The following is a 26,714-nucleotide window of genomic DNA, read 5'->3' on the forward strand; positions in this document are numbered from 1 at the left end:
CCATTCATGATTTTCTATTTGTACGCATGTCGTTGATGTAATTAGACAGCAGGCTGCGGTTATACGCACCACATCATGCAATCCACCTTGTCGTGTAGGCACCTCGTAGGCATTGTGGAATCCCCCCCCCCCCTACCCGAGACTTTGTTTAATTCCCTGCGAGGCCATATGTGCGCATTTCACCTTCAATTTCCACGTATGTGAGCTCTATGATGGGTATCGTGATATGCGTGCCGTATCCCTGAAGCTCGGCAACAAAGTCAGGCGTCGTGAAATTGCCGTACTCGCTCGGGGGCGCGCAGCCCGAACTCTCTCAGCGTTTCCTACCCTTGCATGTTATTCTCTCCCCCTCCAGTTTGTAAGTTCGCGTCTGTTTAACTGCACCTCCTACGTCCTGATCTCTTGACTACTTTTCTTCCAGCACAAATCCGCCAGCACCCGGTCGACGCGTACGCTGTCGGGGCGCGTTGGCGAGCGTTTACGGCAATTTCACAACGCCTGACTTTGTAGCCGAGCTTCACGAGCACGGCACGCATATTACGACGCTCGTCTTTGGGCCGCGAGGCGGACGGTCGCGACGGCGGCAGCCGGTCTTGCGCGCACAACAGCTGCGAAGCGCGCTGCACGGAATTAACAGTCTCGGGTAGGGGGTATGATTTCACAACGCCTACGAGGCGCCAGCCCCTTGTCGTTCATACTTCTTCATGAGCACGATGGTTGGCTTTATTTTGACGTAGCTTTCGCGGTGCCATTTGCTGGCCACGACCTGAGATCTGAGTGAAACTTCAGCTTCGAAATACGGCTTCGTATAACTGTAGCAGGTCGAGTTACACTACCTGAAATCGGTACCGCACGGAGTAGCGTTCCAGGCGAGATCAGCTGTGTCGTTCCGCTCCAACAAAGGAAGATGAGTGGCCGTCACTGGGAAACAGCGCTAGGGAGTCGGCCGGAAACACGACGAGCACGACGAGTGGAGGCAAACAGATCGGTTCAGGAGCTTCTCGGGCACACAACGTCAGTCCGGGCACAGTCAGGGTGTATCATAAACTCCCACGCATGCTCGATCGCCAGACTAAAAAGCGATGTAGAGCTGAAATATGCAACGCAGTTTGGGCACAGAACAGGGAGGATTTTAGAGAAGCAAAGGTCTAGCTTTGCCTGTAGTGCCAGAAAAAGCGTAGTGGCGGCGTCGTGAACTACCCAGTACGCCCGCTTGATGGCGCTGTAAACACAGCTTTGTAAACATGGCGGATGCTTTTTGCACAGGCCGCTTGAGCTCCTTAATAACATGGCTGCCCTCGCACGGCGGCCGCCGGCTCGCTGCTCCACGGCCGGACTCGACTCTCCTCCTCCCGCGCGCGAAAGGGGCGTCGAGTCCGGCCGTGGCTGCTCCTGCTGGCTCCTGGCTGGCACGCTGGTCGCGTGTTTACTTGCGCCGCGCTAGTGAAGTGATGTTACGCCAGGTGACCAGATGGCCTCGACTGGCACAGACCACAGTGAGCAGCAAGTGAGAACAAATCGTTTATTGACATCCGCAAGTTTACAGAGGCCAGGACATCATTTCATTTCGATCGCTGCAATTGTACGTCGCTTTCGTGACAACATTTTTTTTTTTGCCATAACAACTCGTTCACTTGCGCTAAGATTTCGAACGAAGGGCACAAATGAAGTATTGACGGCGACAACGGTTTCCTTTGCACCGTCTTTCTAGCGGAGTGCATAACACTCACCTTCTGTTTGAAGAATCGAATATTCTGGCCTCGACAGCTGCCTTCCGATGCGGAATTTCCCACATTTGTCATTCCACAAGCACTCAATTCTCGTGTTTTGCCAGTCCTCTCAACAACTGATGGACGCAAAAGCACATAACAGCAATAACAGTCACGAAACCGGTGCTCCGCGCACATTGAAACGGTCGGCCGTTGCAGCGGTTTCAATTTGAATTGGCGGCTTTGTGGTTGCGAATTCAGAAACAAGGTGGTGCACCAGTCGGCTGTTCGTAAAAAGTTGCGTACATTTTTGCTCAACGGATGTTTGATGCGGAACTTGTTAATAGTATTTTTAAATAACACATTGCAAGCGAACTGTGTGGGCTCTTTGAGTCACGGAATGAATGTTTTGTATTCTATACCAAAAGTAACATTTTGCCTGCGCCGTCTGGTGGGCTTGATGGTCGAAAACAGCGCTTTAGGTTGGTCAAGGTTGGTCACGTGGGGCGTCGATTTTTACGCCGCCTATAGGGAAGACAGGGAACGTCCAAGCTTGCGAGCCCTGGTTTGGGAGCGCAACATGGAAGCGCAACCTGTCCGGCACATACTTTAGTCAGGAGAGCCGTATCACGGCTCTATTGCTCAGCATTGGAATGCCGTCCGGATAGAAGAGGCGCTACGAGCGCATGTTCAAATGCCGTACGGGGTAAATTGTTACCACGCGGCGTGCGAACTAAAACTAAAAATTGTTCCCACGCGGCGTGCGAATAGCAACACCCACTCTGGGAAGTGGAGTTAGAACATGCGCTGGCAGCGCCGCACAGTGAGCCCTGTTATCTGCCACCCCGCAAGAGCGTTGTAAGGCTCTCCACACTAAGTGAAACTAGGGCACATTGCTTTGACTGAGTAGTCGGGACTACTCGCCTTGTATTCCGTGTTTATGCTGTGCATCGGGGTATTCTGCGCACAGTTTACGTGCTAGCCACAAGGCGTGCTTGAAAGTCGTAGCTTGCAAGGGCGCAATGGGCAAAAATAGCTCGAGTTAGCGCCTCACAGCGCGCGGACTAACGTTTCGGCTACCTGTCCAAATTCGCCGTGGTATCTCGTGGGCTGTTGCGAAAACATCCCCGTGGTCCGCGCAGGAGCTTCCAAAAAGGTTTGTGCCTTCACTCGTGTGTGTGTGTGTGTGTGTGTGCTGTCTCCTGCCTCGCGATCTGTTCCTACCTCCTTTGTTTACGTATCCAGTGGCATGTTATATGCACTGCTAGCGTCAGTCAGACCGTTTTGCCCCTCACGGTTGCAGTTTGAGCAATGCTATACGCACGACGTCGTGCGCTCTAACCGGAAATGGCTCTACGCACGACTTTGTTTCCTCGCGCCATCTGCCGTGCTAAGCTGCACCTTGCGTGCTACGCGTTGTAAGACCGCGGGAAGTTTGAAACAACGGGTGTTATATGTGTGTGACCACACTGCAGGAAATGTCACGATCATGATGTAGCAGATCCCCTCACGTGCAAGTTTTCCACTCAAATTAAAATCTCCAGGTGGGTTTTATTTCGGGCAACCTAAATTTGAACTTTGAAATATTTATTCGCATTGTTCGTGGGAGATGCTCTGCAGTACGTGAGAAATCGGGCAGACGATATGGGGCCTTAAAGACATGCAACGTACATATACTCTCCCTTACCTAAAAAAATTTGGCGTAATTTGCAAGCGTGTTGCTGTGAAAATTACGGTGCCTATATATTTTGCGATATATTAATCATTGCACTAAGCTTACCTTTGTTGATGTGGCTGCTATATTATTTTAGTCATGGTTTTTAATTTCAGAAATCTTTAGAAAACTTTAGAAATCTTCAGAAAACTTTAAAGCAGTCGAAATGACTGAATCAATTTTGGAAAATGACAGGGCTTGTTAGCTTTTGTTTGCCTTTTGATGTAAGGGAAAATTAGTGTGGAAGAATTTGTTGGCTGTGTTTGCCTTTTGATGGAGGAGAAAATAGTGTGGCAGAATTCTAGGAAAAATGGGGCGCAATGATATCTGGGTTGAAGCGTTTCATGGGCACACCAAATTTATTGCAATAAAAATAGAGAGGAGAGGCTACAAGGGCATCCAATGCACTGGACAGTGCAATTCCACAGCTTTCTGCTTTTCGAGATTCTCACTGCTATACTGAAGGCAGATTTCTTAAGAGTCTCCAATACATCTGACACAGTACCACGGCTTTTTCAGGTTATCTCTGTTGACTCCAGCACAAGACCTGCAAAATGTATAAAAGCAAACAGTGCACAGACATAAAGTTGTATAATTGTACGTACACCTCATCCCAAGCTAGTTTGGCCCAAAACAAATCGCTCTCAGATACTTTTTATCTACGTTTATAGGTGTGCAAAGGGTTCTCGATTAGGTGGGCGAGGTCTTATTGAAGCCCCCCCTCCCCGCTTGCAACTCCCGAGCTTTTTAAATGTGTAAGAATTTATGAAGCTGCGCCAACAAGAAGTATACAACAAGAAGCGTTTAGGTCCCCTCGGATTTTTTGTGCGCCGTTATTTTAATTTAATGGCCTTTTATAAAAAAATTAGAAATAGCGGTTTATAAAAAACTGTTCTTTGCCCTAATTTCCAAATTCACCATTTTTCTTGAGCGCTGTCACGTACCGTATTGAACCATTATTTTTTTTTTCGTTCTGGAGCTACAGGAACGAAACTTTTAGCTGTGAAATCAAACAGAAACTATAGGGTCATTCTATGCCAAACGCCCCCGACAACGAGCTAGACACTACACTACTACACTACTCGATTACACTACAAAAACTTATGGTCAGTGACTTCACTACAAAATTTGTCATTTTAGTCAATTTTCTCAGAAAAAATATATACTTTTTCTTTCACATCAATTTGAATGTGCAGCTGCTGTGGCGAAAACCTACAGATTGCGATGAAAAATTCGCAAAAAAACAATATTGTACGGAACGTGCTAAAACGTCTCCAGAGGTTAGAAAAAAAAACGCGCTTCCTTCTCATTCACGGCTACGTCTTAATATGTGCTTTGCGAAGAAGCAATGCGGCGTTTTTGGACCATATTTGTTAGACATTTTTTACAGCTGGTACAACTTTTTCAGAGAAAATGCGGCTGAATAGTTCGTTTATGTTGTTGACGGTAAGTGCGCAAAAAAAAAAAAAAACACGGTAGTCGTAAAGCTAGCAGTTTCGGAGCACTAAACACTAACTTTGGAAACAAATTGCAATATTGCTCATGTTCAGGCGCTTATCCCTCTGCGTGGCGGCCAATGTAAAATACAGTCTTAGGCTCCTTTTAAAGAGTGTAGAAAGTGCACGTATTTCTGAAACTTTAATCTCAGTGCTTTGCGTTTTGGGTGAGAAAATAATTTTTATATTGAGCGGCCACCACGATCAGTCAGCGAGCCGTAGGTTCGCTTCACTGCACCGACACTGTCCCCGCGGTAGGCCAGAGGTGCGGCGGCCACGCAGTTCGAGACACCCCATGTTTCGTTTGTTTGTAAGGGTATTGTCGGCTAAGACACGTGATAACTCAAAACGCGCGCGGCCACCGCATCTCGCTGCCTCAAGGGGATCATGCAGTGAAGCGAACCTACGGCCGCCGACTGAGGTTCGTGGTGGCCGCTCAATATAAAAAATATTTTCTCGCCCAAAACAAAAAGCACTGAGATTAAACTTTCAGAAATATATGCAATTTATACACTCTTTCAAATGAGCCTAAGTCTGTATTTTACATACACCGCCACGCAGAGCGATAAGCGCCTGAACAGGAGCAACATTGCATTGTTTCCAAATTAGTGCTCCGAAACTGCTAGCTTTACGACTACCGTGTTTTTTTTTTTTTTGCGAATTTACTGTCAACAATATAAACGAACTATACAGCCGCATTGTCTCTGGAAAAGTTGTACCAGCTGTAAAAAAATGTCTAACTATAATACAAAAACGCCGCATTGCTTGCCCGCAAAGCACATATTGAGACGCACTAGCAGGCGTGAATGCGTTATAGAAAGTAAGCGTTTTTTTTTTTCTACCCTCTGGAAACGTCTTAGCACGTTCCGTACAATATGGTATTTTTGCGAATTTTTCATCGCAATCTATAGGTTATATATCGCCAGCTATAGCGACGTTCAAATTGCTGTGAAAGAAAAAGTATTTTTTTCTAAAAAAAATGGTTAATCATTGAGAGAGTTTTTTTAAGTGTAATCAAAGATGGTCGAGCGCACTCTCTGGGACGGTTGGCGTTGAATACAAGATTTGGTTACGACAAGCTGATCTTTGTGCTTTGCGCTGTGCGTGCGCGCGTGTTGCGCTCTTAACTAGCGCAAGCAATCACGTGTAACCGAACATTCAAGAACGAGACCACATGCGTCAAGTCGGTTGCTTACCTCTGCTGTGGACGAATTCCCTTGCCCGTAGACCTCAGGTGAACACCGTGCTTGCACACATAAACCACATTTGCGTATACAAGCTTGGTCAAGTAAGCGGAGAGTCGTGCGTTGACAACTCCAACAGTTTTGCTTGCCTTCGTGACGAAAAGGGAATTATTCACCACTTGGAACTCCCTAAACGCTTGATCAAACTGCGCATAGCTTCCAAACTTCGCACCTAACTGAATCGACATAGTGCTGGTGATGGGACGTACGTACGCGTGAGACCAGATACAGCCGCCGCGGCATGTCTGACCCGGCCGCGTCGTTGAGTCGCACTACACGCAGAATCCGGCAAAGGGGAAGTTTGGAATGGTATAATGCCCAAGAAAGCGCGCGTTCTGCGCTTCGGAACGGAAGGAAGGACCCCACAAGAGCAACAAATATTTTTTGTCTTCCTTTTATTGTGAGAGTTTGCTTTCCAGAACGTAAACAATCACCATGTGCACATGTGGGAGCGTCCATTCGCGTGCGCGCACGTGAAGCACTGATCGGAGCGCTTAGCTCGGAACAGGATGAGGATTGGTGGGAGAAACATAACCGATACCGTATGTGCACGCGCGTAGACCTGCGTGCGAGCAAGAGCGCGGAGAAGCAAGAATAGGTACGGTTGACTATTTCCACATGTAGCAAGTGTCAGCTTCCCGGCGCGCAGGCCAGCCGCGCGAACGCAGCCATACCGTCGACCGCCGTGCCCGAAACGGCGGAAACAAACAAAAAAATTGCCCCCACCTCCCCGAAGGGAATCGTGAGGAAGTGCGAATGCATTTCTTGCGCCGAGAGTACACGGCGTAGTAATTCTGCCATCGCCTTGAGAGGCGCCCAGCCAGCGAACGGTCTAAACTGGAGCAGAGCGAGCAGGAGACTGTAGCGAGAGAGCGCGCGCGAGCCGACCCACGGAGGTCTGGCGGTTTATCGCTGCATATAAAGGGGGGTACGCCGCGCTGAGCGCGCCGAGCCAGGTGGCTGAGAGAGAAGGCGGGCGCGCGAGAGAGAGGGGTGCGCGCGCAGCTGCAGCCAGCGAGGAGAGAGGAGGAGCGAGCGAAGGGGGAGGGGGACGCGCGCAGCGGCACACGGCAGCTGCCGGGAGAGGAGGTGGTGCGTGACGTCACGGCACGGGTGAGGAGAGGGATGCGCGCGGCGCACACCGCCGCGCCGCGAGGGAGCGGTGAGGGCGTGGCGTCACGTGGTGAATGACGTCACTGCGCCGTTGCTACCGACGCTCCTCTCCGCTCTGCGCCGTTGCTAGGGAGAGCAGGGCTGCGGACGCCGCCGCCGCCGGCGGTGGATGGTTTGGGGTCGCTTATAAAGGGATCGCACTTAAAAAAAGAAAACGCAAACACACCCAACGTCGGACACGGAGTCTTCGTAGTCACGTGGTTTTGTTGCTCTCTCCCAAGGTGGAGGCTTTTCCTCCACCGTGCTCTCTCCCGCGCGCCTTCTAAAAAAAAAAAAATACGGTTTGCGCTATCTGGCAACCATGTCGTTGACTCCGTACGCAGTTTAGTAAGGAGTCGGCTCGGTAGATGGCGCTAGCAATCGGAGTCGTGCGTACAGCCATTTCCGGCCAGAGCGCACGACGTCGTGCGTAAGCATTGCTCTTGCAGTTTTCAGACGACTGTTTATAGAAGACGGAGTGATTTAAAACTGCAGCGTCCCGCAGTCGCCGTTCGCGGCCATTGTTGAACTCTCACCCGTGGAAGGCGTTTCGGGTGACTTTACGCGACCCGCGGTGATAAAACCCGTGGACGACCATTCTCGCTTCCAAAATACCATTCAGTTCTCGTGAAGGTGGCAAAAAATATAACCGCCTAAGCTGCGAAGCCAATGCACCCAGAACCGCGCTTGCACCAAATTCGTGAACTCGCTACACGGTACACCAGCGCATGCGCACAACCAGTTTTTCCGGCTCTGCGCACGCGCGTACCGTACCGGAACGGTTTCTCCGCTCTGCTATAACTCTCTAATCATTACGTTTTCTCGTAATGTCGGGAGGCATTTGACCGTGGTGTGAAGCAGCCGGACTGGAATGTCTGCATCTTCCTTCTTGACATCAGCCGAGATCTGCGTTGAAGCATAGCTACTTATCACACAAGCAGGGGTGAGACAGCTGCGCATTTTGCGTATTTTTGATACTATGCCGTTTTCCTGCTCCAAGCTGCTCCAAAAGCATGAAAATTGCCAAAATTGCGCCAAACTGCTCCAAAACAGTCTGAAAGGCAAGGATTTTAATGCTCATGTCAGTTTCAGCGGGAAATAAAGACTCCCACATCCCGGTTACCGGTTTTATCGTCGGTCAATCGCGAACGCAGAAACAGCACAAATTAATAGACTGAAACGAAGCAAACGATAGCTTCTAAAACGCGATTGGCTTTCCGTCCAGGTTCGCTGAGACGTCCTTCCCGATTGGGCATCGCTGTGGCAACACCGCCACCTGATCTGGCTGCTGCTGCTGGATACTTCAGGCGCTCAGTGCGCATCGCCAATATCTTCCTTGGTTTATTTTACGCTATCAGCTGGGTTCCAGTCTATTCATTCTATATGTTGGGTCTCTGAACAGTGATGTTAACGCGGGGATAAGGTTTGAGATTGGTGCCAGATACCCGCCGCGGTAGCTCAGTGGCTAAGGCGTTGCGCTGCTGAGCACGTGGTCGCGGGTTCGATTCCCGGCCGCGGCGGCCGCTTTTCTGATGGAGGCGAAAAGCAAAAACGCCCGTGTGTACGAGATTTCGGCGCACGATAAAGATCCCCAGGTGGTCAAAATTAATCCGGAGCCCTCCACTACGGCGCGCCTCATCGCCTGCGTTGCGTCGGCGCGTTAAACCCTACAATCAAATCAGATTGGTGCCAGATTACAAGAAGCTGTGCGGCTCGAAAGAACTTCATTGAAATGCGATGCCCACGACTTCGGCGTGGTTTGTATTTGAGGGCGAAACGCGGTGCGCGTGTCTATAATCTGGGATCGTGAAGTGAACTTTTTGGCCCGTTGCGGTATTACAAAACGCTGAGATGTTGCTGTATTTCGAAGTGAGATTGTGAGCCTCGGGAATGGAGCGGTCGACACGAAAGTCACGGGCTGTGCTGCGGCACCGCAACCTGTTCAGGCAGCTGCAGGACTGCATGGTTACCATAGCACGTGAGTAATAGCACTTGATGTATGCGAAGTCAAATTTAATGCGAAAATCTGGGTGGCTAAACATAGTAACGCTACTCAGATGACAATGGGGTGAACGTGTGCCTCGGGGATTGAAACGGGTAGGCTGGTAGGGGCTATGCGATCGTTAGCTTGAATCTCAACTGTTGCCGTGACTACACTTGTTCGTAGAATGCAGCCTGGGATTACAGAAATATTAATTTGAGCATTCAAAGGGTAAAAAACACCATAATTGCAGAGCCCTTTAATTTTATTATGTTAACGGCAGTTTTCAAAACACAGTATCACCAGTTATAAAATGGTAGTACCAATAGTACTTTGTGACACTCTTGAGAAACACTTTCACGTAAGGATGTTTCAGTGTTCTCTGTATTTACAACTGATTGAAAAGTACTTGACCCCCGAAATTGCTGACAATGATTTTTTAAGCTCATGAGACGACGTAATCAATGTCGTTAACTGCTCCAAATCAAGATTCTTCAGCTCCAAAATCGACATTTTGCTGCTCCAAAAAGTGCTCCGAAATCTCTTTGGGCTGTCTCACCCCTCGGATTGGGAACAGGTGGGAGTAAGGGTTAATGGAGAATACCTCAGTAACCTCAGATTTGCTGATGACGTTGCCTTGCTAAGTAACTCGGGGGACGAATTGCAAAGCATGCTTTCCGCACTGGGCGAGCAGAGTAGAACCGTGGGCCTGAAAATTAATATGCAGAAAACTAAAGTAATGATCAATAACATCGGGACAGCACAGCGGTTTGAGATAGGTGGCGAGGCAGTGGAAGTGGTAAGCGAATATATCTACTTAGGCCAAGTTGTGACCCCAGATCCCAACCATGAGGCAGAGATAATTAGAAGGATCAGAATGGGGTGGGGTGCATATGGCAGGCATTCTCAGGTAATGAATAGCGGCCTACCATTGTCGCTGAAGAAGAAAGTGTATGACAGCTGCATCTTACCGGTACTCACCTACGGGGCAGAAACTTGGAGGCTCACTAAGAGGGTTCAACTTAAATTGAGAACGACTCAGCGGGCAATGGAGCGGAAAATGATAGGTGTAACATTAAGAGACAAGAAGAGAGCGGAGTGGGTCAGGGAGCAAACTGGTGTTAAAGACATATTAGTAGAAATTAAGAAGAAGAAATGGACGTGGGCAGGGCGTGTAATGCGAAGGCAAGATAACCGCTGGTCATTAAGGGTAACAGAGTGGATCCCTAGAGAAGGCAAGCGTTGCAGGGGGCGGCAGAAAGTTAGATGGGCAGATGAGATCAAGAAGTTTGCGGGGATAAATTGGTCACAGTTGGGACAGGACCGAGATAATTGGAGAATAATGGGAGAGGCCTTTGCCCTGCAGTGGGCGTAGATAGGCTGGTGATGATGATGATGATGACCCCTGCACAAGAGGACACGTCATTCCCCACAAAATGTGCTCCTCTCTTCACCGGGAGGACAAGCTGTGGTTGCAGCGCAGTGTGTCCGATTCTGGACTCCGTTCGAGAAATGGTAGAACACTTGCTCATACGTGGAGCACAGGGAGGCGCTGGCCAAACTTGCATTTTCGGACAAACCCAAAATAACTATACATTAGCTGTGTCGCAACTCAGATGACACCAGGCGTCACAGAAAATGACTGTGGTGGAGCATTATGGGCTGTGTGATAAAGTACTGTTTAAGCATTGCAAGAATGAAGGGAAATGTCTTAGTCAGCTTCCTGTTTGATGAGTGCATGGCAGCTGGTGTCTAATTGGGGTTTGCGATGTGCAAATAACTGTCCTGAACAACGGTGTGCTCAGAGACTTAGAGCAGCTGGTATGAGATTGATCGCTTCTTCACCACAATGGTGGAGATATATTAACCGAGATGTCTAAAAACTAGCAGCCTCTGTGTCAAGCGGGCAAGCTCATGAAACAGAAACTAGAGCTTGTGTTGATTACATGTACGGTGGAATGGTGTGATTAATGGTTTCATTTGGAACTGTTGGTCTTGATATCCAATGTGACATGCCAAAGTGAACCTATGTAAATACCCACACCGCATCCAATGCATACCATCGCCGCAGCATCGTGACAGGCCACAGCTAGTGGAGATGTTAGGCCGCCACATACCCGCATTCGCACCCAATGGGAGGAGCATTATGCTGGGCATCTTGACATTTTGACCAGTGTTGTGTATTCGATCATTGTTGTTATGCTAACACAGGCTATGAAACTACAAATAAGGAGCCACAGTGTGCTTGAAAGCTCTGCAGTAACTATCATTTGTGGGCTAATGACACTTAATGGACAAGATAGAAAGACTTTTAAAGTTTATTGCCAGTATCAAGCAGTATTGTTTAATTGTAATTAGGTCAAATGTAATTTCCCATGCCTGATTGTATCATCATGAGACAGTTTGTATGTTTGCATCATTGTGAGACAGTCTATTTTTCTCTTCGGTGTCTGCGGTAGGATGGGGAAAGCTGTTTAAATGTTAAAACACGTCGGTATCTTGTTCATATTGTTTACGGCATTATGCTCATTTTGATGTCCACTTGTTTAGGATGACAAGAGAAAGGGTGGACGAATTTTCACCACTGGACCAGCTGTTTGCTCTCGCAAGACCTCTCCATCACTCGAATCAAACCAAAGTTAACTGACAGGAACTTGCATGTGAGACATACCGTTTAACCCAGCTCATGACAGTGGTGAAAAAATGTTTACTGTCCCTACCTAAAAGGCCCAAATTGCAAGTGAAGAACGAACCCATGCGATGATTTTGTGCACACTAAATGAATCTCCGAAGGATTTAAACGTGTACGGATACGTGGTTTATGAGACAAAAGTACACTGCTGTACTTCTTCATGGTCGATGTGTGTATTGCCTTGCCTAGAGCCGTTCCTTTTGCCCAATATTTAAGCAATGGTTTCGGCACAGTGGAAGCCTGGTGTCATGCATGCACCGTGTCCCGAAATCTTATCAGAGCTTTTCGGTTGACCAACCAGTTTATGGGGGAATACATTAATTTTTTGGCAGAACGTCATCTGTCCTAGAACGAAGGTTACGGTAAAGCATCAGAAAAAGAAGGCATAAGTAAAAGCATAAAGAAAGCCCGGCGTGTTCATTTCAGAACTCATATCAATAATGCTTCTGATACTTATGGCTGTAAAAATGTTTCAGTAGAAATGAGCGCCTGGCAGACACAAACCGATACGGTTGGATACCTCTTGCAAGTCGGTCGAGCACAACAGGAATTGAAAAAGGCATGCATGGTCGATGAGGCATTTTGCACAGGAGCAAAAGCTGATTTTTCTAGCCATTTGTCGGGTAAGGCTTATGTGGTGGGCGCAATTGTTTGCATGTGGTTTTTGGGTGTAAAGTAAAGCTAGCAATACCCTTACTGCAGGTCATCTTTGTGTTCCGTGGTGGCGTCTGATTTTCACTGGTGTCTCTGTGCTTTTCACTTTCAAAAAACCCTAGAATGGAGAGAGCAGGCATGCCACGTGCGACATCATCAAGGTCCGAAGGGTGCATCATGGCGATGTCTCCACATGCAGCCCATGGCCAGCACTTGTCCTTCCTCAGCCAAGAAACACAGGTGGCCATTACCAGCAGTGCCATAGGTACTCCTGTTATTCTAGCTGCTTTTCTGCATGCATTAACGACTACGAACTTTTTTTGCAGGTACACAGTGTGCTCTCGCATTATTCATCAGTGCAAGCTCCCAAACAGAAGAGGAACCTTCAGGTTAGAACTTTGGAACCTTTTAATTAAATAATCTAGCGTGTTGCAGTCATCGCACGAGAAACATTTTGATTGTCACATACACTAAATAATTTTGGGAGCAATTTTTTTTCGTGTGGGTATAGGGTTATTCAGAAGCTAGGACATTTTTTATGCATTGAATTTACATATACATTGAAGTGGATCATGAACTACCCCAGCACATGTCCAGAATGTGTAAACCATGTTCCGATTTTGGAATGGAATGAACAGTGCATCAGGCGGTGCAGGGAGACAAAGACAAAGCTCGCGCTGTTTGTGCATAGAAGCAGCATGAGTGTTCGTCTCGGCCTCTCTTTCTTTGCCTTTTAAGTAGTGTACCGACTATCCCTAATTTCAGCTTTGCTAGTTCACACTTGTCCCGGGTAATTTTAATGCATTCTATGACAGGAAAAGTGGGTTTGAAAGTGCGCCTTGCTCTGCAGTGTTTTTTTGCTGATTCGGAAGATATGCCGGCCATGAAAACGCACTGCTGAGCCCACAGGGCTGAATTTAGCACATTTTTAGCATAAATAACATGTGCAAACTGTGTGTAAGCAAAAAGAATGTTGGTAATCTACATGAAATGAATAGAAATGAAGTTTTTGAAAGGTGGGTCGTCATAAACAATATAATGCTGTGTGGTGTGACCTTACTCGTTCATATGCCGATCATGGCTATCATTTATGCCGATCATGGCTATCATTTGACGTCATTGTTGGTGTAACATTTTGAATATCTTAGGAATCGGCTTACCACCCTTCTGCCATGTTCTGGACTGTAGAAATGGTCCATGAGCCTGCCAGCACCACTTAGATCATACGGTTCAGTAGTTGAGGTGTATGCAGTTTCTGAACACGGTCTGCATCATTGGAGACACTCAACTGCAAGGCGTTTCGCCCCCTCCTTCAGAGCCTGTCCCGCACATATTTGTGTCGTAAGAGGCGCACTCATACCAGGGCAACAGTCAGGTGATTTGACACTGTCTGCAAGCTCGTTGGTGGTTATGTCAATCAACACCACGCCATTGAGATTTTGCTGGCGTGTCAGTGTCAGTATGCACGCAGTTTGCCAACGCACTCATGGAGCAATGAAGCTTGCAGCACAAAATGGTGAGTGTGCTATAGCGAGCATTCCCCTAAATAACAAGAAATCAACTAGAAAAAATCCCACCGGGGGTTTGAGCCTGCTGATTGCAGCGCACTACCCTTAGCAGGGTTCGTGTGGGTAAACCCAAAATAGAAAAGCGCCCTGCTGAAAAACATAACAGGTTTGTTGAGGTAGCATTATGCAGATTGAGAATTGGCCACACACACATCACACACTCGTACCTTTTAACAGACGCAAATAAGCCTCACTGTCATCGGTGTGGGAGGCAGCTCTCAGTTCTTCATATGCTTATTGAACGTAAGATGTACAACATAGAGAGAAAACGTCACTTTCATGAAATATACTCATTGCATACCCTTGCACCCTTCATTATTTTTATCAGATAGTCCCATGTTTTCTTACAGAAGAGTTTAATTACTTGGCCCGAGTTGACTTGTAAAGTATATCATACTCCCCATGATCTCACTTATCCTCATGTTCCGTCACATAACAATGGTGGTATCGTGAGGTTTTTAACACCTCACATGCCAACATTTCTTACTTTTAAATATGGTCCTATACACCAACTTCCATAGTTTAATTTTAATGTAGGGGATTTTCTACAGATCCCATTTTAATATCGCCTCATAGCATCCCACCATTTTCATGGCGCTCTGTGCCCTGGTCGGCCTTACGCCATAAAACCCTAAATCATCATCATCATCAGGGTTCATGTGGGTCCTTGAAACCCGTGAAAACCCTCGAATTCAGAAGTAGCATTGTTAAGGGCCTTAGAAGTCCTTGAATTTTTACAGTTCCTTGAAAATCCTTGATTTTGAAAAAAAATTAAGAAGACGACCACTCTGTATACGAAGAAATGTACTCCTACTCCATAAATTTTCACCACGTTTTTACGAGGAAACCTTTGCGTTTCAAACAGAATACACTTAGCAGATAATTTTAAACATCTGGCCACGCTGAAATCAGTTTCGGTTTTGAAGGGCCTGGCTGCGCTGAGATCAGTTTCGGTTTCAAAGGGTCTAGCCGGATCTATATCCAATCCATCCCTTCGTGTTGCTTTTGGGAGTTGCGTTCTCTTTCGTAGCTCGAACGTTCGACGTGGTTTGGGCAGCGTGAAATGTGTGCGGTCGAAAATACTGCACGCAGTGACTGTGAGTTAGGATAATGCCTGGTAAATCCAAGTTTCAAGGCTCGTGGCTCAACAACGACAGTTATAGGCACTGGCTTGTACCGGACCCGGCTAATCCACATCGGGCAAAATGCAAGCCTTGCGCGAAAACGTTCGACATCGCTGCTATGGGAGAGTCGACGCTGAAAAGTCATGCGAAAAGCTCCAACCACGACGGGAACGTGAAGACAGCAGTGAGTAGCACCATAAAGAACTTTTTGGTGCCCTCGCAAAGCGAGCAGTCCATGGACCCACCGCCGTCACAGTCAACGGACTTGGACAGTGTGTGCAAGAAGCATGAACTAGTGATTGATGCGTATATTTGGTGGGCACCAAAGGTAACTACATCGCACCATTCCTACTGTTCCTGCTTGCAGGCAAATGACTTAATCATAAAAATGTTTCCAGATAGCGAAGTTGCCCAAGCCTTCTCCTGCGGAGAGCAGGACTAAGTATGTCGTGCGCCATGGCCACAACCCTTTCCTAAGTTCCCTCCAACGAGAGATAGATTTGCACAATTACTATGTTGTCCTCTTCGACGAGTTACTGAATGACTTCTTGCAACAGAACCAGATGGACATTCACATAAGGTACTGGGATGCATCACATAAGGTCACCACGCGGTACTTCATGTCCGTGTTCATGGGCCATTCAAAGGCAGAAGACATCGAATAGAAGCTGCTGAGTGCCTTGGAGCCTCTCCCACTAGAGAAGATCGTTCAGCTGTCGATGGATGGAACGAATGGGAACTTGGCCTTCAGGCTTCTACAAGAACACCTGCAGCAGAATGATCAAGTTCGATGCTTAGATAGGGGCAGTTGTGGCCTTCACACTGTTCACAATGCGTACAAAGCAGGTGTCGCAGCTAGCAAGTGGGGTCTGGATTTTCTGCTCTCAAGTCTAAGCACGTTGTTCCATGAACAACTTGTTGGGGGTTGTTCAGTTTGGTGTTTAATTTACATAGTAATTTAGAGCAAAGTACAGTGGCAAACGCTTTTGAAAACTCAATGAATAAGGCATCAACTTGATTCCCAGTGTCTGTGTTACTAGAAATATTGTGTACAAATTTGGTTAACTAGGTAACAGCACTATGACCTCGCCTGAATCCTTGTTGGAAATTGGACAATGGATGGTTAGATTTAAGGAATCCAATGATATGTTTGTAAATAATATGCTCTAGTAGCTTGCTATAATTGCTGGAGACGTCCTTGTCACCAGATTTATGTAAAAGTAGCATTTTACCATTTTTCGAAGATGTGGGAACAGCACCAGATTTTAGGGATTTATTAAAAATTACCGCATTGTAGTGAGAGGTTCATAGAAAGTAGCAGACGAGAAACATTTAAGGGATAAATTGTCCAAAATAATCACAAGGTTGAACACGCACTCTTCAGTGATCACTACATCGCGGATTGGAGACGTAAAATTCTTAGTGGAAAAAGATGGTACAATGTGATTGTAAACTGTAAAAGAGACTGCAAAAAGGAATTCGAGTATTCGAAATTTCCACCGGATCATCTATGATTCTGTCCTTTGTTTTGAAAGAATTGCAGGAAGTATGGGGCAGGACTGAATGCCAAAATTTGTGGGGATGATCGGTCAATAAACGTTGCAATTGAATGCAAAAAAAAATCTAGCTAAATTTTGCTACTCTCAAAGTTACCTCTTGGCCTCATTAAACCAGATAATACTTTCTGGACTGGTAAATCTGCAGCGCCTAGGCCTCCGGATGTGACGAGATAAGTGCAAAAGTTCATCCAGGGTATGTAAACATTTTTTGTAGTCTTCACAGGGATACCCTTTAACAGGGATACCCTTTAACAGGGATACCCAGCTTTTCAAAAGCAGAAGTTAGTTCATCAGCGTCACCTGAAGTGGGAAAGAGCACAATGTCGTGGTACCTGTCGGCTAAGCGTCTAAAACAGAAAGGTCATCTGCATGTTCAAAGTCAGTAAACATAAAAAAAATTGGGGATTTGCATGCGGGGGAAACAACAACTTGATCCAGTATAGGCCATCCAGTATTTCGACGTTAAAGCCTTTATCTGAAAGGGTGTAGCTTAGAAGTACAAAGTCAAGAACAGAATTCATCCTAATGGCACTATAAACCATTTGAGTGAAGCCAAGAGATACTGCAAAGGTGATAAGTTCCCTGCAGATATGAATTTTGAGACAATCACACTTAGGGAGGGCCAGTGGATACCTGGGGCATTAAAATCACTCATGCAAATGAAGTTGGAGGCACTAAAGCTGCGCCTGTACATGAAATTTTGAGATTATTAAGGTTTCAACAGTCGAGCCAGGAGGTCAAAGAAAACGGTAATGACATTGGCATATTTGTAGAGGCAAACCTTGCACCAAACAAACTCAGGTTTGGCAGGGCCTGGAAACAGCAAATTTTAAGTCCAAGCGGATGTGCACAGACACACCTCCTCCTTTCCCCACAACTGATCAGTGCAAACTCGAATTGGCCATGAGGCCCACCACTGGAGAGGACGGCGCTGCAGTTGTTTTGACGTCACTTGTAGGATCACCATTCCAAGAAATGTATAAAGCAGGGAATCATGAAGCGTTTACTGCTCGCAGAAACGCTCCGCACATGCACTTGCCGTGCCGGCCTGCACGGCCGACGGAGTGGCTCGAACCGACGCAGGTCGCGGCAGCAACAACTTGTCGCCGCTTTTTAACATCACACAAGTCGTGTAAAAGTTCCATATTGGTGAAAGTGGATGTTAGTATGGTGCAAAATCGTGCTACGTACTGTCATCAGCTGTGGTTTTCAAAGCGATGCTCAAATATTTGCCGTGATTTACGCCGACCGGCCACAAAGGTCAGTCTTGTCACCGCCAGCTCGTTCACGCGCGGTGTGGCGAGTGGCTGAAGGGTGGCGATACCTGCGCACAAAAGCGGCCAAGGCCATGGCAGGCATCTTGATCATTGATCGCTAAACGGCAATCACCATGGATACAGAGTTTCACATACGAGAAGGGGGTGACAGTGCAGTGAAAAGTTGTGTTCATCATCATCATCATCACCAGCCTATCTACGCACAGTTGGGCTGACAATTTGATATTGAATGCTGATGATCAGCTGCCTGTCAATATCAGCAGCATCCAACATTAGCATTCAGTATCAGCCTGTCACGTGGTAGTTTCTCACATAGGGTGCCATATCCACAATAATTGAAAGTGTCTAAAGAGCAGCAGTGAAGTCTTTCACGAACTCACTGGTTTTAAAATAGGCTTGTTCAAGGACGTTGTTTTACTGCAGAATGAGGTGACTGTCAAACTGCTGCAGCACGATTTCTAAGTTGTTGGCATTCTCTTTGGAGGGGTTGGAGGTTTTGAAAATGTCCTTGACTTGGTGTAAACCTGGCTTGTCATAAATACCGGAAGCCATGTGGAAATCCTCTAACGGCTTCTGCTACTTCAGGCACTCGGCAAGAGTCGTGAAGCAAAAGGTCTCAGGCGACTGGATCACGAAGAATGCCATGCACAATTTGCACAGTAGAGGCCAGTGATTGCTGATGTACCTGTCGCGGTGGCTCAGTGGCTAAGGCATTGTGCTGCTGAGCACGAGGACGTTTGTTTGATTCCCGGCCGGGGCGGCTGCTTTTTTGATGGAGGCAAAAAGCAAAAACGCGTGGGTGCCAGATTTTGGCGCACGTTAAAGGTGGTCAAAATTTATCCCCAGGTGGTCAAAATTCATCCGGAGCCCTCCACTAGGGCGTGCCTCATCGCCTGTGTTGTGTCGGCGCGTTAAAGCCTAAAATAAATCAAATCAAATCAGTGATTGCTTATGTGTGCTTCCATAGAAATGGCAGCAATGTGAGAGGTGTGTTCCTGGGTAGGTTGCCGTTAAAATCGCGTTAGTTCTCACAGCATGTTGAAGATCAGACCTCAGGATAGGTTTATTGCAGTCAGTGGCCCGAGTCCACCTTAAGCTCAAGACTTCAGCTCAGTGGGACCCTGGCTCATGCTGCATGTCATGCGAATGTGCAATTTGTATTGCAGCGTAGTGACTTGATGTGGCTACTGCCTACTGGATTGCCTTTGGGTAGTTAAACAAATGCCAAATGTAACTGCCTGAGACGTGTCACTGTCGTCATTTACTTTGACCATTCGTATCTTGCTACTTCATTAACTCGCAAATACAAATTCTGCAGGATTCTGCAACAGTGACTGTCTGTAGCTGCTCAGACACTGATTTTTAAAATTCTAGATGTGGACAAAACTCAAGATGGCGTCTCGGTGGAAGGCCCTGCTTCAGGAGTTGCGGCTGATGTTGCAGAGCAAGCTGGTCCTCACTCCTGCTTCTACTGCCCACATTCAGGCAGCACAGGGTGGGTTGCACTGCTTGCAGCATTGTTGCTTGTCCAATGCAGCGATCTAGTTGAGTATGATCCTGTACTAACAGCGTGCGAACAGTGTATGTAATAAATTGACCTAGACTTTTTGTGAACATCAATATAATCACAGCTAGGCTTGTGCGAATATTAGGGCGCTTCGAATATTCGAACGAATATTACAGTATTCGAATTCGCTTCGACTCGAATTTAAAATTTCTGATATGTCGAAGTATTCGGGGTGAACGAATGTCAAAATTCGTTCCAGTGTCGGTTTCGTTAGGCAAGCCGCAGTGTCATTGACATCAGTTCTACGTCTTGACCAACGTTTATAGATACTTTTTCAGTTTCAGAACTGTGCCTTCCAAAGCAGGCGCGACTTTACCCGAGGAGCTGAGAGGGCGCTGCGGTCGCGAGTTGTGCTGTTTTGGGCGGCTGCAGCAGTGGCTCCGGTGGCAGCGTTGACGGCGTGCGCGGCCGGTCCGCTGGGCTCAAAGTTGTGGCCGCGGTGTAGTTGCGTGTCTGCCCTACAAGTTTCTTCTTTCCGCTTGCGTTTGTCTTTGCCCTTGTGCGAGGAACTTGCCTTTTCAGTGCATACGGTTTGGGATGCTATTGAATAGTGCGGCCGCGGGAGAACGCATTTCGTGACTCCGTCAACAGGCTGTTTTCTTTCATGTGCTGGGCTTGCTGCAAGATGACTTGCGTAATTTGCAGTTGGCTGTACGAGATTTTGCAGCCCACTTTAGCGGTGATGCTTGTAAGGAGGCTGGGCACACGCATCGTGCATGGGGTGCATGCTTATACCCTTTGCAAAATGTACAACTGTGAGGAGGAGGACGGAATGTAGCTCGAAGGTATTATTAAATCAAAACAGACTAATGAACAAAAACAAAAATCCTTAATACTAACACAATATAACTAGAAAACATACAATTTAAATCTCAATACAAAACTTCCTCATTTATCCAGGATTTTGGGTTAGCTTTACCCGCGGAACAATTTGATTTCATTGAAACTACGAAGGATACGCGATTTCTTTCATAAAGAAAGCATGCATGCAGTTGCTGCGCATGGTTAGGGAATATCATTCATGCTGCAACGAACTTGCGCGATTGGCATGCCAAGCGAAATCGTGTGCGCACTTGACAGCTATTGCTACGCGAAAATTCACTTAAAATGCGGTCGTTCTTGGTATTTTAGCCCCCGCTAAAAATAACTGGGCATACGTACTTCTCTGTGCATAATCTACCCGTTTCAAAAAAATCGGGAACTGCATACGTGCCAGGTTTCCCGAATGTTTTGGGAGACTCCTGAATTTGCATGGTTTTGTAAGATTGTACGACCGAAACAAACATCTCCCGAAAACGCACCCGTCTTTTGCCAAATGTTTTTCCCAGTCTGGCCACAATGCTCCGGAGGTATACCTGACAATCCAACCCGACACCATTGGCATCATTATCAGTTAAGTGCTTAAAAATCGTAGTCAGGCCATGCGCAGGCGGTGAACCTGTTCGTCCCATTGTTAGTTTTCTGTTTATATAAATGCAGCGCCGCTGCCGCTTTTATTTACGCGCGAGCACGGCCGTTTAGACGTCAGAACAAAACAGTTCGGTTCCTGCAGTTTTGTATTGCGCTTGGCAGTACTACCAGGACTTTCTGAAGAGGGCGGCATCAGCCACGTTGAACATTTAAGTGGTGTAGCTTGTTGGTAGTTTGGACAAAGAAACAGTTCATTCCCTGCTAAGTTGCAAGTAAATAAAAAAAGTGTGTAAAGTTACCTATTCTGTTGTTGCTACAACCCCCCCCCCCCCCCTGTCAGATCTCCCTAATGCCATCCCGGCAAACCTGGCATGTATGGGAACTGGAATAGTGCGGCAACAAAATGTTGAGCAACTTCCAAGAACAGTTATTTCTTTTCGAGTACGCAGCCAGATCACAACCCGAGATTCCGGGGCGTGGAACGCTACGGGAGGGCCGGCATTTGCATGAGGGCGAAGGAGTCCAAGAGTGAAAAAAATCACGTGACCACCAACCCTACGTAATGTGTTATGCCACGTAGTTTCTTTTTTTCGCGCGGGTTATGTCATATTTTTCTGCTATTCTTTTTTTTTTCTCACGCTTATACGCTGTGTTTGCACGGCGTTGCACGTGCTCCTCGGCAAGACGACGTTCTCGTGGTGCCGATTATTCTTCTCTGTGCCTGTTCTAGGTTCAAGCGCACAGAGCTTCTCTTGCGCGCTGACATCCCAGAGCTCGCATGCGGTTTACGTTATGATTTTCTTCCGACTGGAGCAGGAAAGCGAAAACCACTATAGTGTAGCGCTCCGCATGTTTGCTGTGCGTGCGTGGGTGGGCGCACGCACTTGGTAATTGTGTACATTCTTGAAAGCAAACAGCTACAATAAACAGAAGACAATGAATGTTTTTTTTGCCACTTGTGTGGTTCTTCCGAGTTCACTCTTGCAGAAGAGCATGTATATACGCGTGCTCCAGTCGACTGAGCTCAAAGTTTCGGCGTAGTTGCGTGTCTCTACAAGTTTCTTCCTTTCGTTTGCATTGGTTTTTGTCACCTTTGCGCGAACCTTGCCCTTTCAGTGCATTCAGTTTGTGACGCTATTGAAAAGTGACGATTTCATTGAGGATTTCGTGACTCCGTCAAGATGCTGTGTTTTCTTTGATCAGCCTGGCTTACCGCAATGCCAACGTGCTCTGCACCTGGCCGTACGAGCAGATATAGAAGCAACACTCAGAAGTGTCACTTTTTAGCGCCGTCATCGGATCCATAGCTTCTCACCCAACAGAAAAAGAGCGATTCCTCGCGCGGTCAAAGAGATAAGCAAAACGCGCAAGGTATGTGGACTTCATTTTCTCGAAGAGGATATTGCGATCATTAGCGTAAAGTCGTCGAGTTCGGCTGTGCTTACTGGGCACTGAAGGAAGGTGCAGTTTCCGTTAACTTTCCCAACCTTCCCAGCAACTTGTTGAGGAAGCAGACTCGGCGGCGGTCTCCAGTAAAGAGAAAGGTAGCATCTGCACATGAGCTGCGTGATTACAAAAGGAGAGCACTTTCCCAAGGAGTGACAAGAGGAGCTCTCCAAGGCGCCTGTTCCCCAGCAATGCACCGATTTTGCTCAGATAGTCCAGAATAGTGCGGCAATACGCCTCCCAGCCAACTGGAGAACGGCAGCACTCGAAGGGCAACCCGGGCAGCATCGGCAAATTGTTTGTTACTAGGCAGGAAAGAAAGGGATGATATCACCTATGTTGTCTACGAAAAGGGAAGGTGCTCCAACAGTCGTGTGAGGAGATATCATTCGTGGTGCAATAAATTTGCGCAATTGGCATGTCAAGAGAATTTGTGTGCACTCTTGACAGCCACTGCTACGCGAACGTTCATTTAAAACGCTTTCGTTCTTGATATTTTAGCCGCCCCTTCAAATTCCTGGGCGTACGTACATGACTGCTTGCATAATACCGGCCGTTTCGAATAGATCTCGAACTGCAACGGCCGCAACAAAATGATAAGCAACGTCCGAGAACAGTCATTTCTTTTGCAGTACACAGCTAGAAGCAGCGAGGGCCAGAGATGCCGAGCGGAACGCTCCCCGCTAGCAGACGACACTCGATCTCCTAGCGCAACTCGCAACTGCAGCGCCGCGGTGGCGAGAGTCGCGGCCCGCCGCCTTCTCTCCATGGCCGCGGCCAGGCGGGTAAAGCTGGCTCAAAAATGTGTCTAAACACGAATGCCGCCATGATGTCACGCTGTAGTTGCCAGATCAGCACTTGAAGATATGGCAAACAATTTTTCTTGAAAATGAGGCATAAATTTAGGGTCCTAAGCTAAAATTGGGCAACTTTTATGGCCATAACTAAGTTTCTTTACGAGTTTGTATGGTTTTTATTAGTTTTCTTGAAGTGTTCATGCTTGACGAACAAAATTAAGTGAAATATTATAAGCAAAAAGGGGACGTCGGGCTGAGGCGCCAAATTCAGTTTCGGTATATTGTGAGGAGCGTCAGTCGTGTTGGGCTAATTTACAAAGGTTCACTCTAACATGCCTTAGTGTCTGCTGTGTCACTTCGTTGCTTGCGAAGACAAGCTTGCGAAGACTGCCGACTATACGGAATAAAGCCGCCGCCGCCTATCTTCAAGGACACCTTCTCTACATGTCCGTAGTGGCTGCTGCCGATTTGAACTCGCCGTCAGCCGGTCATATCATGTTACGCGAAACATGTCTGGGCAGATCGGCTCCTTTTAATCGTATATGATTCGTAAATTAAAAACAAACAAATGTACGAACCATTTTACCATGCCTAGCATATAACTAGGCTCTTGTTTACGGGTGCTTTATACTTTCACTGAATGGTGTTTTACTTGAGTCAGAGATAAAACAACCTCCAATTAATAATAATAATGGTAACTTTATTTGCACAATAAGGTGGTTTTCTAGAGGAGAACAAGGCGAAGCCGAAAGGTAATCCCTAATGTAGGTGCAGAAATCTCCTGTATGGGTGTGTGCGATTGGTGCATGCTCCTTCGATCGCTGAAACACGCAGTCTGAAATTTTCGAGAATATATTTGATGCTTTGCATGACACATTTCTTAAATTCGGTGGATCGGCGAGGTTGTTTAATTACGTATAGTTGCACCTCTGATCTCATATGGCCCATGTATATACCTGCACAGAGGAGGTGTGGGAGGAGTAAACTTCGTTCATGTGAGATGGGCACCCGTGTGGTGGGGCGTTAAGAAAAAAAATATTCTGTCCTTCCCTGGGTGCCTTCGCCAATGACCGGAAACGGCCACTTCTGTTCACGCCCAATTATCAGGACCACCCCGATTGCAGGCGGTTTTGCCTGAATCGCCTGCGGGTTCGGCCGGAAATCTGTCTGTCAACAGAAACCGCCTAGGAAGCATGTTGAGGTAACACACATATGCGCTTTCTTGGGTCGCGATGGGACCGTCATGTATTTTGTGCAAGGCGAAGTTGACGAAGGATATACGTCTCCATTGAAAAGTAAATTAATTTGAGTGCACCTATAAATTGTTATTGCCGCTCATTAGTTCAATCATAGTGGTTAATTGTGAAACAGCTGCCAAACATAACTATAGCACGTGAATCAGACTACCTAGCATGAGACTATCAATCGCTAATATAGAGTATTGAGACACTTAATTTGCATTGCATATGGCAGTCATTAAGAAAGCCGACAATAAATTGAACTCTCAATTTTATTATTTGCGACAGTTACATCTGCACGTATCGGTTCAGCCAGGGCCATCTGGAGAAGTTCTTCAGCTGTATACACTAGATAAAAGGAAGGAATGCGATACGCGATAGAACGAAGGAATTCGATATGTGTAGCACAGCCTTCTCATTTATGCCAACATCAAACCGGTGGCCACAAAGGTGTCACACCAGACCTTGTAGAATTTCCACGCTTCTATTCTAGCGTGCTCACAGCAACAAGGATGATGACGAAGTTGCATTACCGAAGCTGGGTTCCAGTAATGCTGTAGCTGATTATGAAAGTTCTGGCTAATGCTCATTCAGATTGTGGTCATCAGCATTCTTGATTTCATCAAAAATAATGGGCCATCGCAATGCCATCAGTCCGTGTATCAGAAGCAAAAATAAACACAGAAAAAGCAAGAGGGTCATATGTACAAGCAATTCTCATTCAACAAATTTTATTTCACCACCAGTAATACCACCAGACCTCTAGGGAAGTTTGTGATGGTAAGAGCAAGGCTAAGATGACCTAATGTGCGACTTCAAAAAAGAAAGAAACTGTAGAAGAAAGCTAGGGAGGTTAACCAAGGAAAGAAGAAGAACTTTACAGCTGGCTGTGCTACATGTGGAACACAAAACTTGAAAGGAAAGGACTGGCATAAAATAAAGGATAAAAAATTCGGGAGAAAAAAAAACGGCGTGGAAATGGCCAGTACAAAGACAGCACCATGGGCGAAAAAAAGATAGGCATAAAACAAGCAGGCAAAATGAAAAAATGGGCAAACGAAGGATGTTGCATGCTGGTAACACCCCTACAGCACCTGTGACTGTTTTTCTCTCTTATTCACTTCAATCTGCTTCTTCAAGGCAAGAACTGATTTGGCTACTTCAGCTCCATCTTGTCTAAAACCACTGAAATATGTCTGATTTTCTGTGTACATAATGTAAATAGGCTACATAATTTCTAATTTTAAAAAATTTCTCCTGAAGTGTCTGCTCCTTCGTGGAAGCTTTCGTGACTAACTGCCTCGTAGGATTGCATTTGCTTTGTTCATTTTTTGCTCTTTTATGCTGCCTCTGCTTGTATTTGTTTACTTCGTTCTTCTCCTCTTCTCCAGTGCTTAGGTTTTTTATCATGAAATTGTTTGTTCTTCAAAAAGGTTTTTTGGCTTTTAACCCTGTCTGTTTATTGGCTTTAAACCTGCCATAGCTTCGCTGGAAGTAGTTAGTTCCTCACACAATTTTCCTCTTTCTTTATTCTGGGAGAGGGGGCATGAAATTTTAAAAGGTAAAGAGCCCTGCAGCGACTAATGAACACTTGCACTACTTTCTTTGTAGTTGGAAGTACTGAAAGCTATAGTTCCACAAACCCAGAATGGAAATGCGCATTCTACATGATATCTTCTAGTCTGTGGTTTGCTTTTGTCGAGATTTTGTTTAAGCTGCTATTAAATAGAATTATTGCGACCTAACGTAACCTGACAACATTAATCATGTAGTACCTTGTGTGACGTCCCCAAGCATACAGTCAATGACAAATCCTCTAAGCGTACCTAGAAAAACGGAAAATCTCTTGAGAGAGTTTCAGTAATATTAGGCTTGGGTATTTCACGGTTATTGAATCTAAGCTAATGCAAGGGCCACTACCTAAAAGCATTTCAACTGGAGAAAAAAGTTGACACACGTGCTGCAGGGGCCACGTAGAGAGGCACAGGAACAGGCACAGAAAGCGCGTTTGTTTAGCATAAAGTTCAGTCACAATTACGATTTCCATTTACATGCATTTCTTGGAAGCGTTGTCCAGTTCGAACTT

At 46.5% G+C, this 26,714-nt stretch overlaps 2 protein-coding genes across 20 annotated transcripts in view; one reads left to right on the plus strand and one right to left on the minus strand.

The window, feature by feature from the left end:
• LOC144158156 (uncharacterized) overlaps positions 1-1,147 on the minus strand; it is a 70,260-nt gene extending 69,113 nt beyond the window's left edge. For 8 of the 9 annotated variants that reach the window (XR_013319959.1, XM_077688816.1, XM_077688815.1 and 5 more), the window contains exon 1: positions 837-1,146. The gene's annotated coding sequence lies outside the window, so the exon portion shown is untranslated. Of the gene's footprint in view, positions 1-836 lie in introns of all 9 variants that reach the window. The other variant, XM_077688814.1, reaches the window with a different exon arrangement.
• Positions 1,148-2,562: 1,415 nt separating this feature from the next.
• Positions 2,563-26,714, plus strand: part of LOC144158159 (uncharacterized) — a 38,318-nt gene continuing 14,166 nt past the window's right edge. The window contains exons 1-5 of one of the 11 annotated variants that reach the window (XM_077688832.1): positions 2,563-2,865; positions 8,541-8,629; positions 12,779-12,882; positions 12,969-13,031; positions 19,545-19,665. In XM_077688832.1, coding sequence (XP_077544958.1) covers positions 12,781-12,882; positions 12,969-13,031; positions 19,545-19,665 — 286 coding nt within the window. In that variant the 5' untranslated portion in view covers positions 2,563-2,865; positions 8,541-8,629; positions 12,779-12,780. Of the gene's footprint in view, positions 2,866-8,540; positions 8,630-8,652; positions 9,294-12,764; positions 12,908-12,968; positions 13,032-19,544; positions 19,666-21,877; positions 23,024-26,714 lie in introns of those variants that run through there. The other 10 variants (XM_077688828.1, XM_077688825.1, XM_077688833.1 and 7 more) reach the window with 10 other exon arrangements.

Source organism: Haemaphysalis longicornis, unplaced genomic scaffold (genome assembly GCF_048455015.1).
Source record: "Haemaphysalis longicornis isolate Haplotype H1 unplaced genomic scaffold, Haemaphysalis longicornis Haplotype H1 scaffold_10, whole genome shotgun sequence".
Classification (NCBI taxonomy): domain Eukaryota; kingdom Metazoa; phylum Arthropoda; class Arachnida; order Ixodida; family Ixodidae; genus Haemaphysalis; species Haemaphysalis longicornis.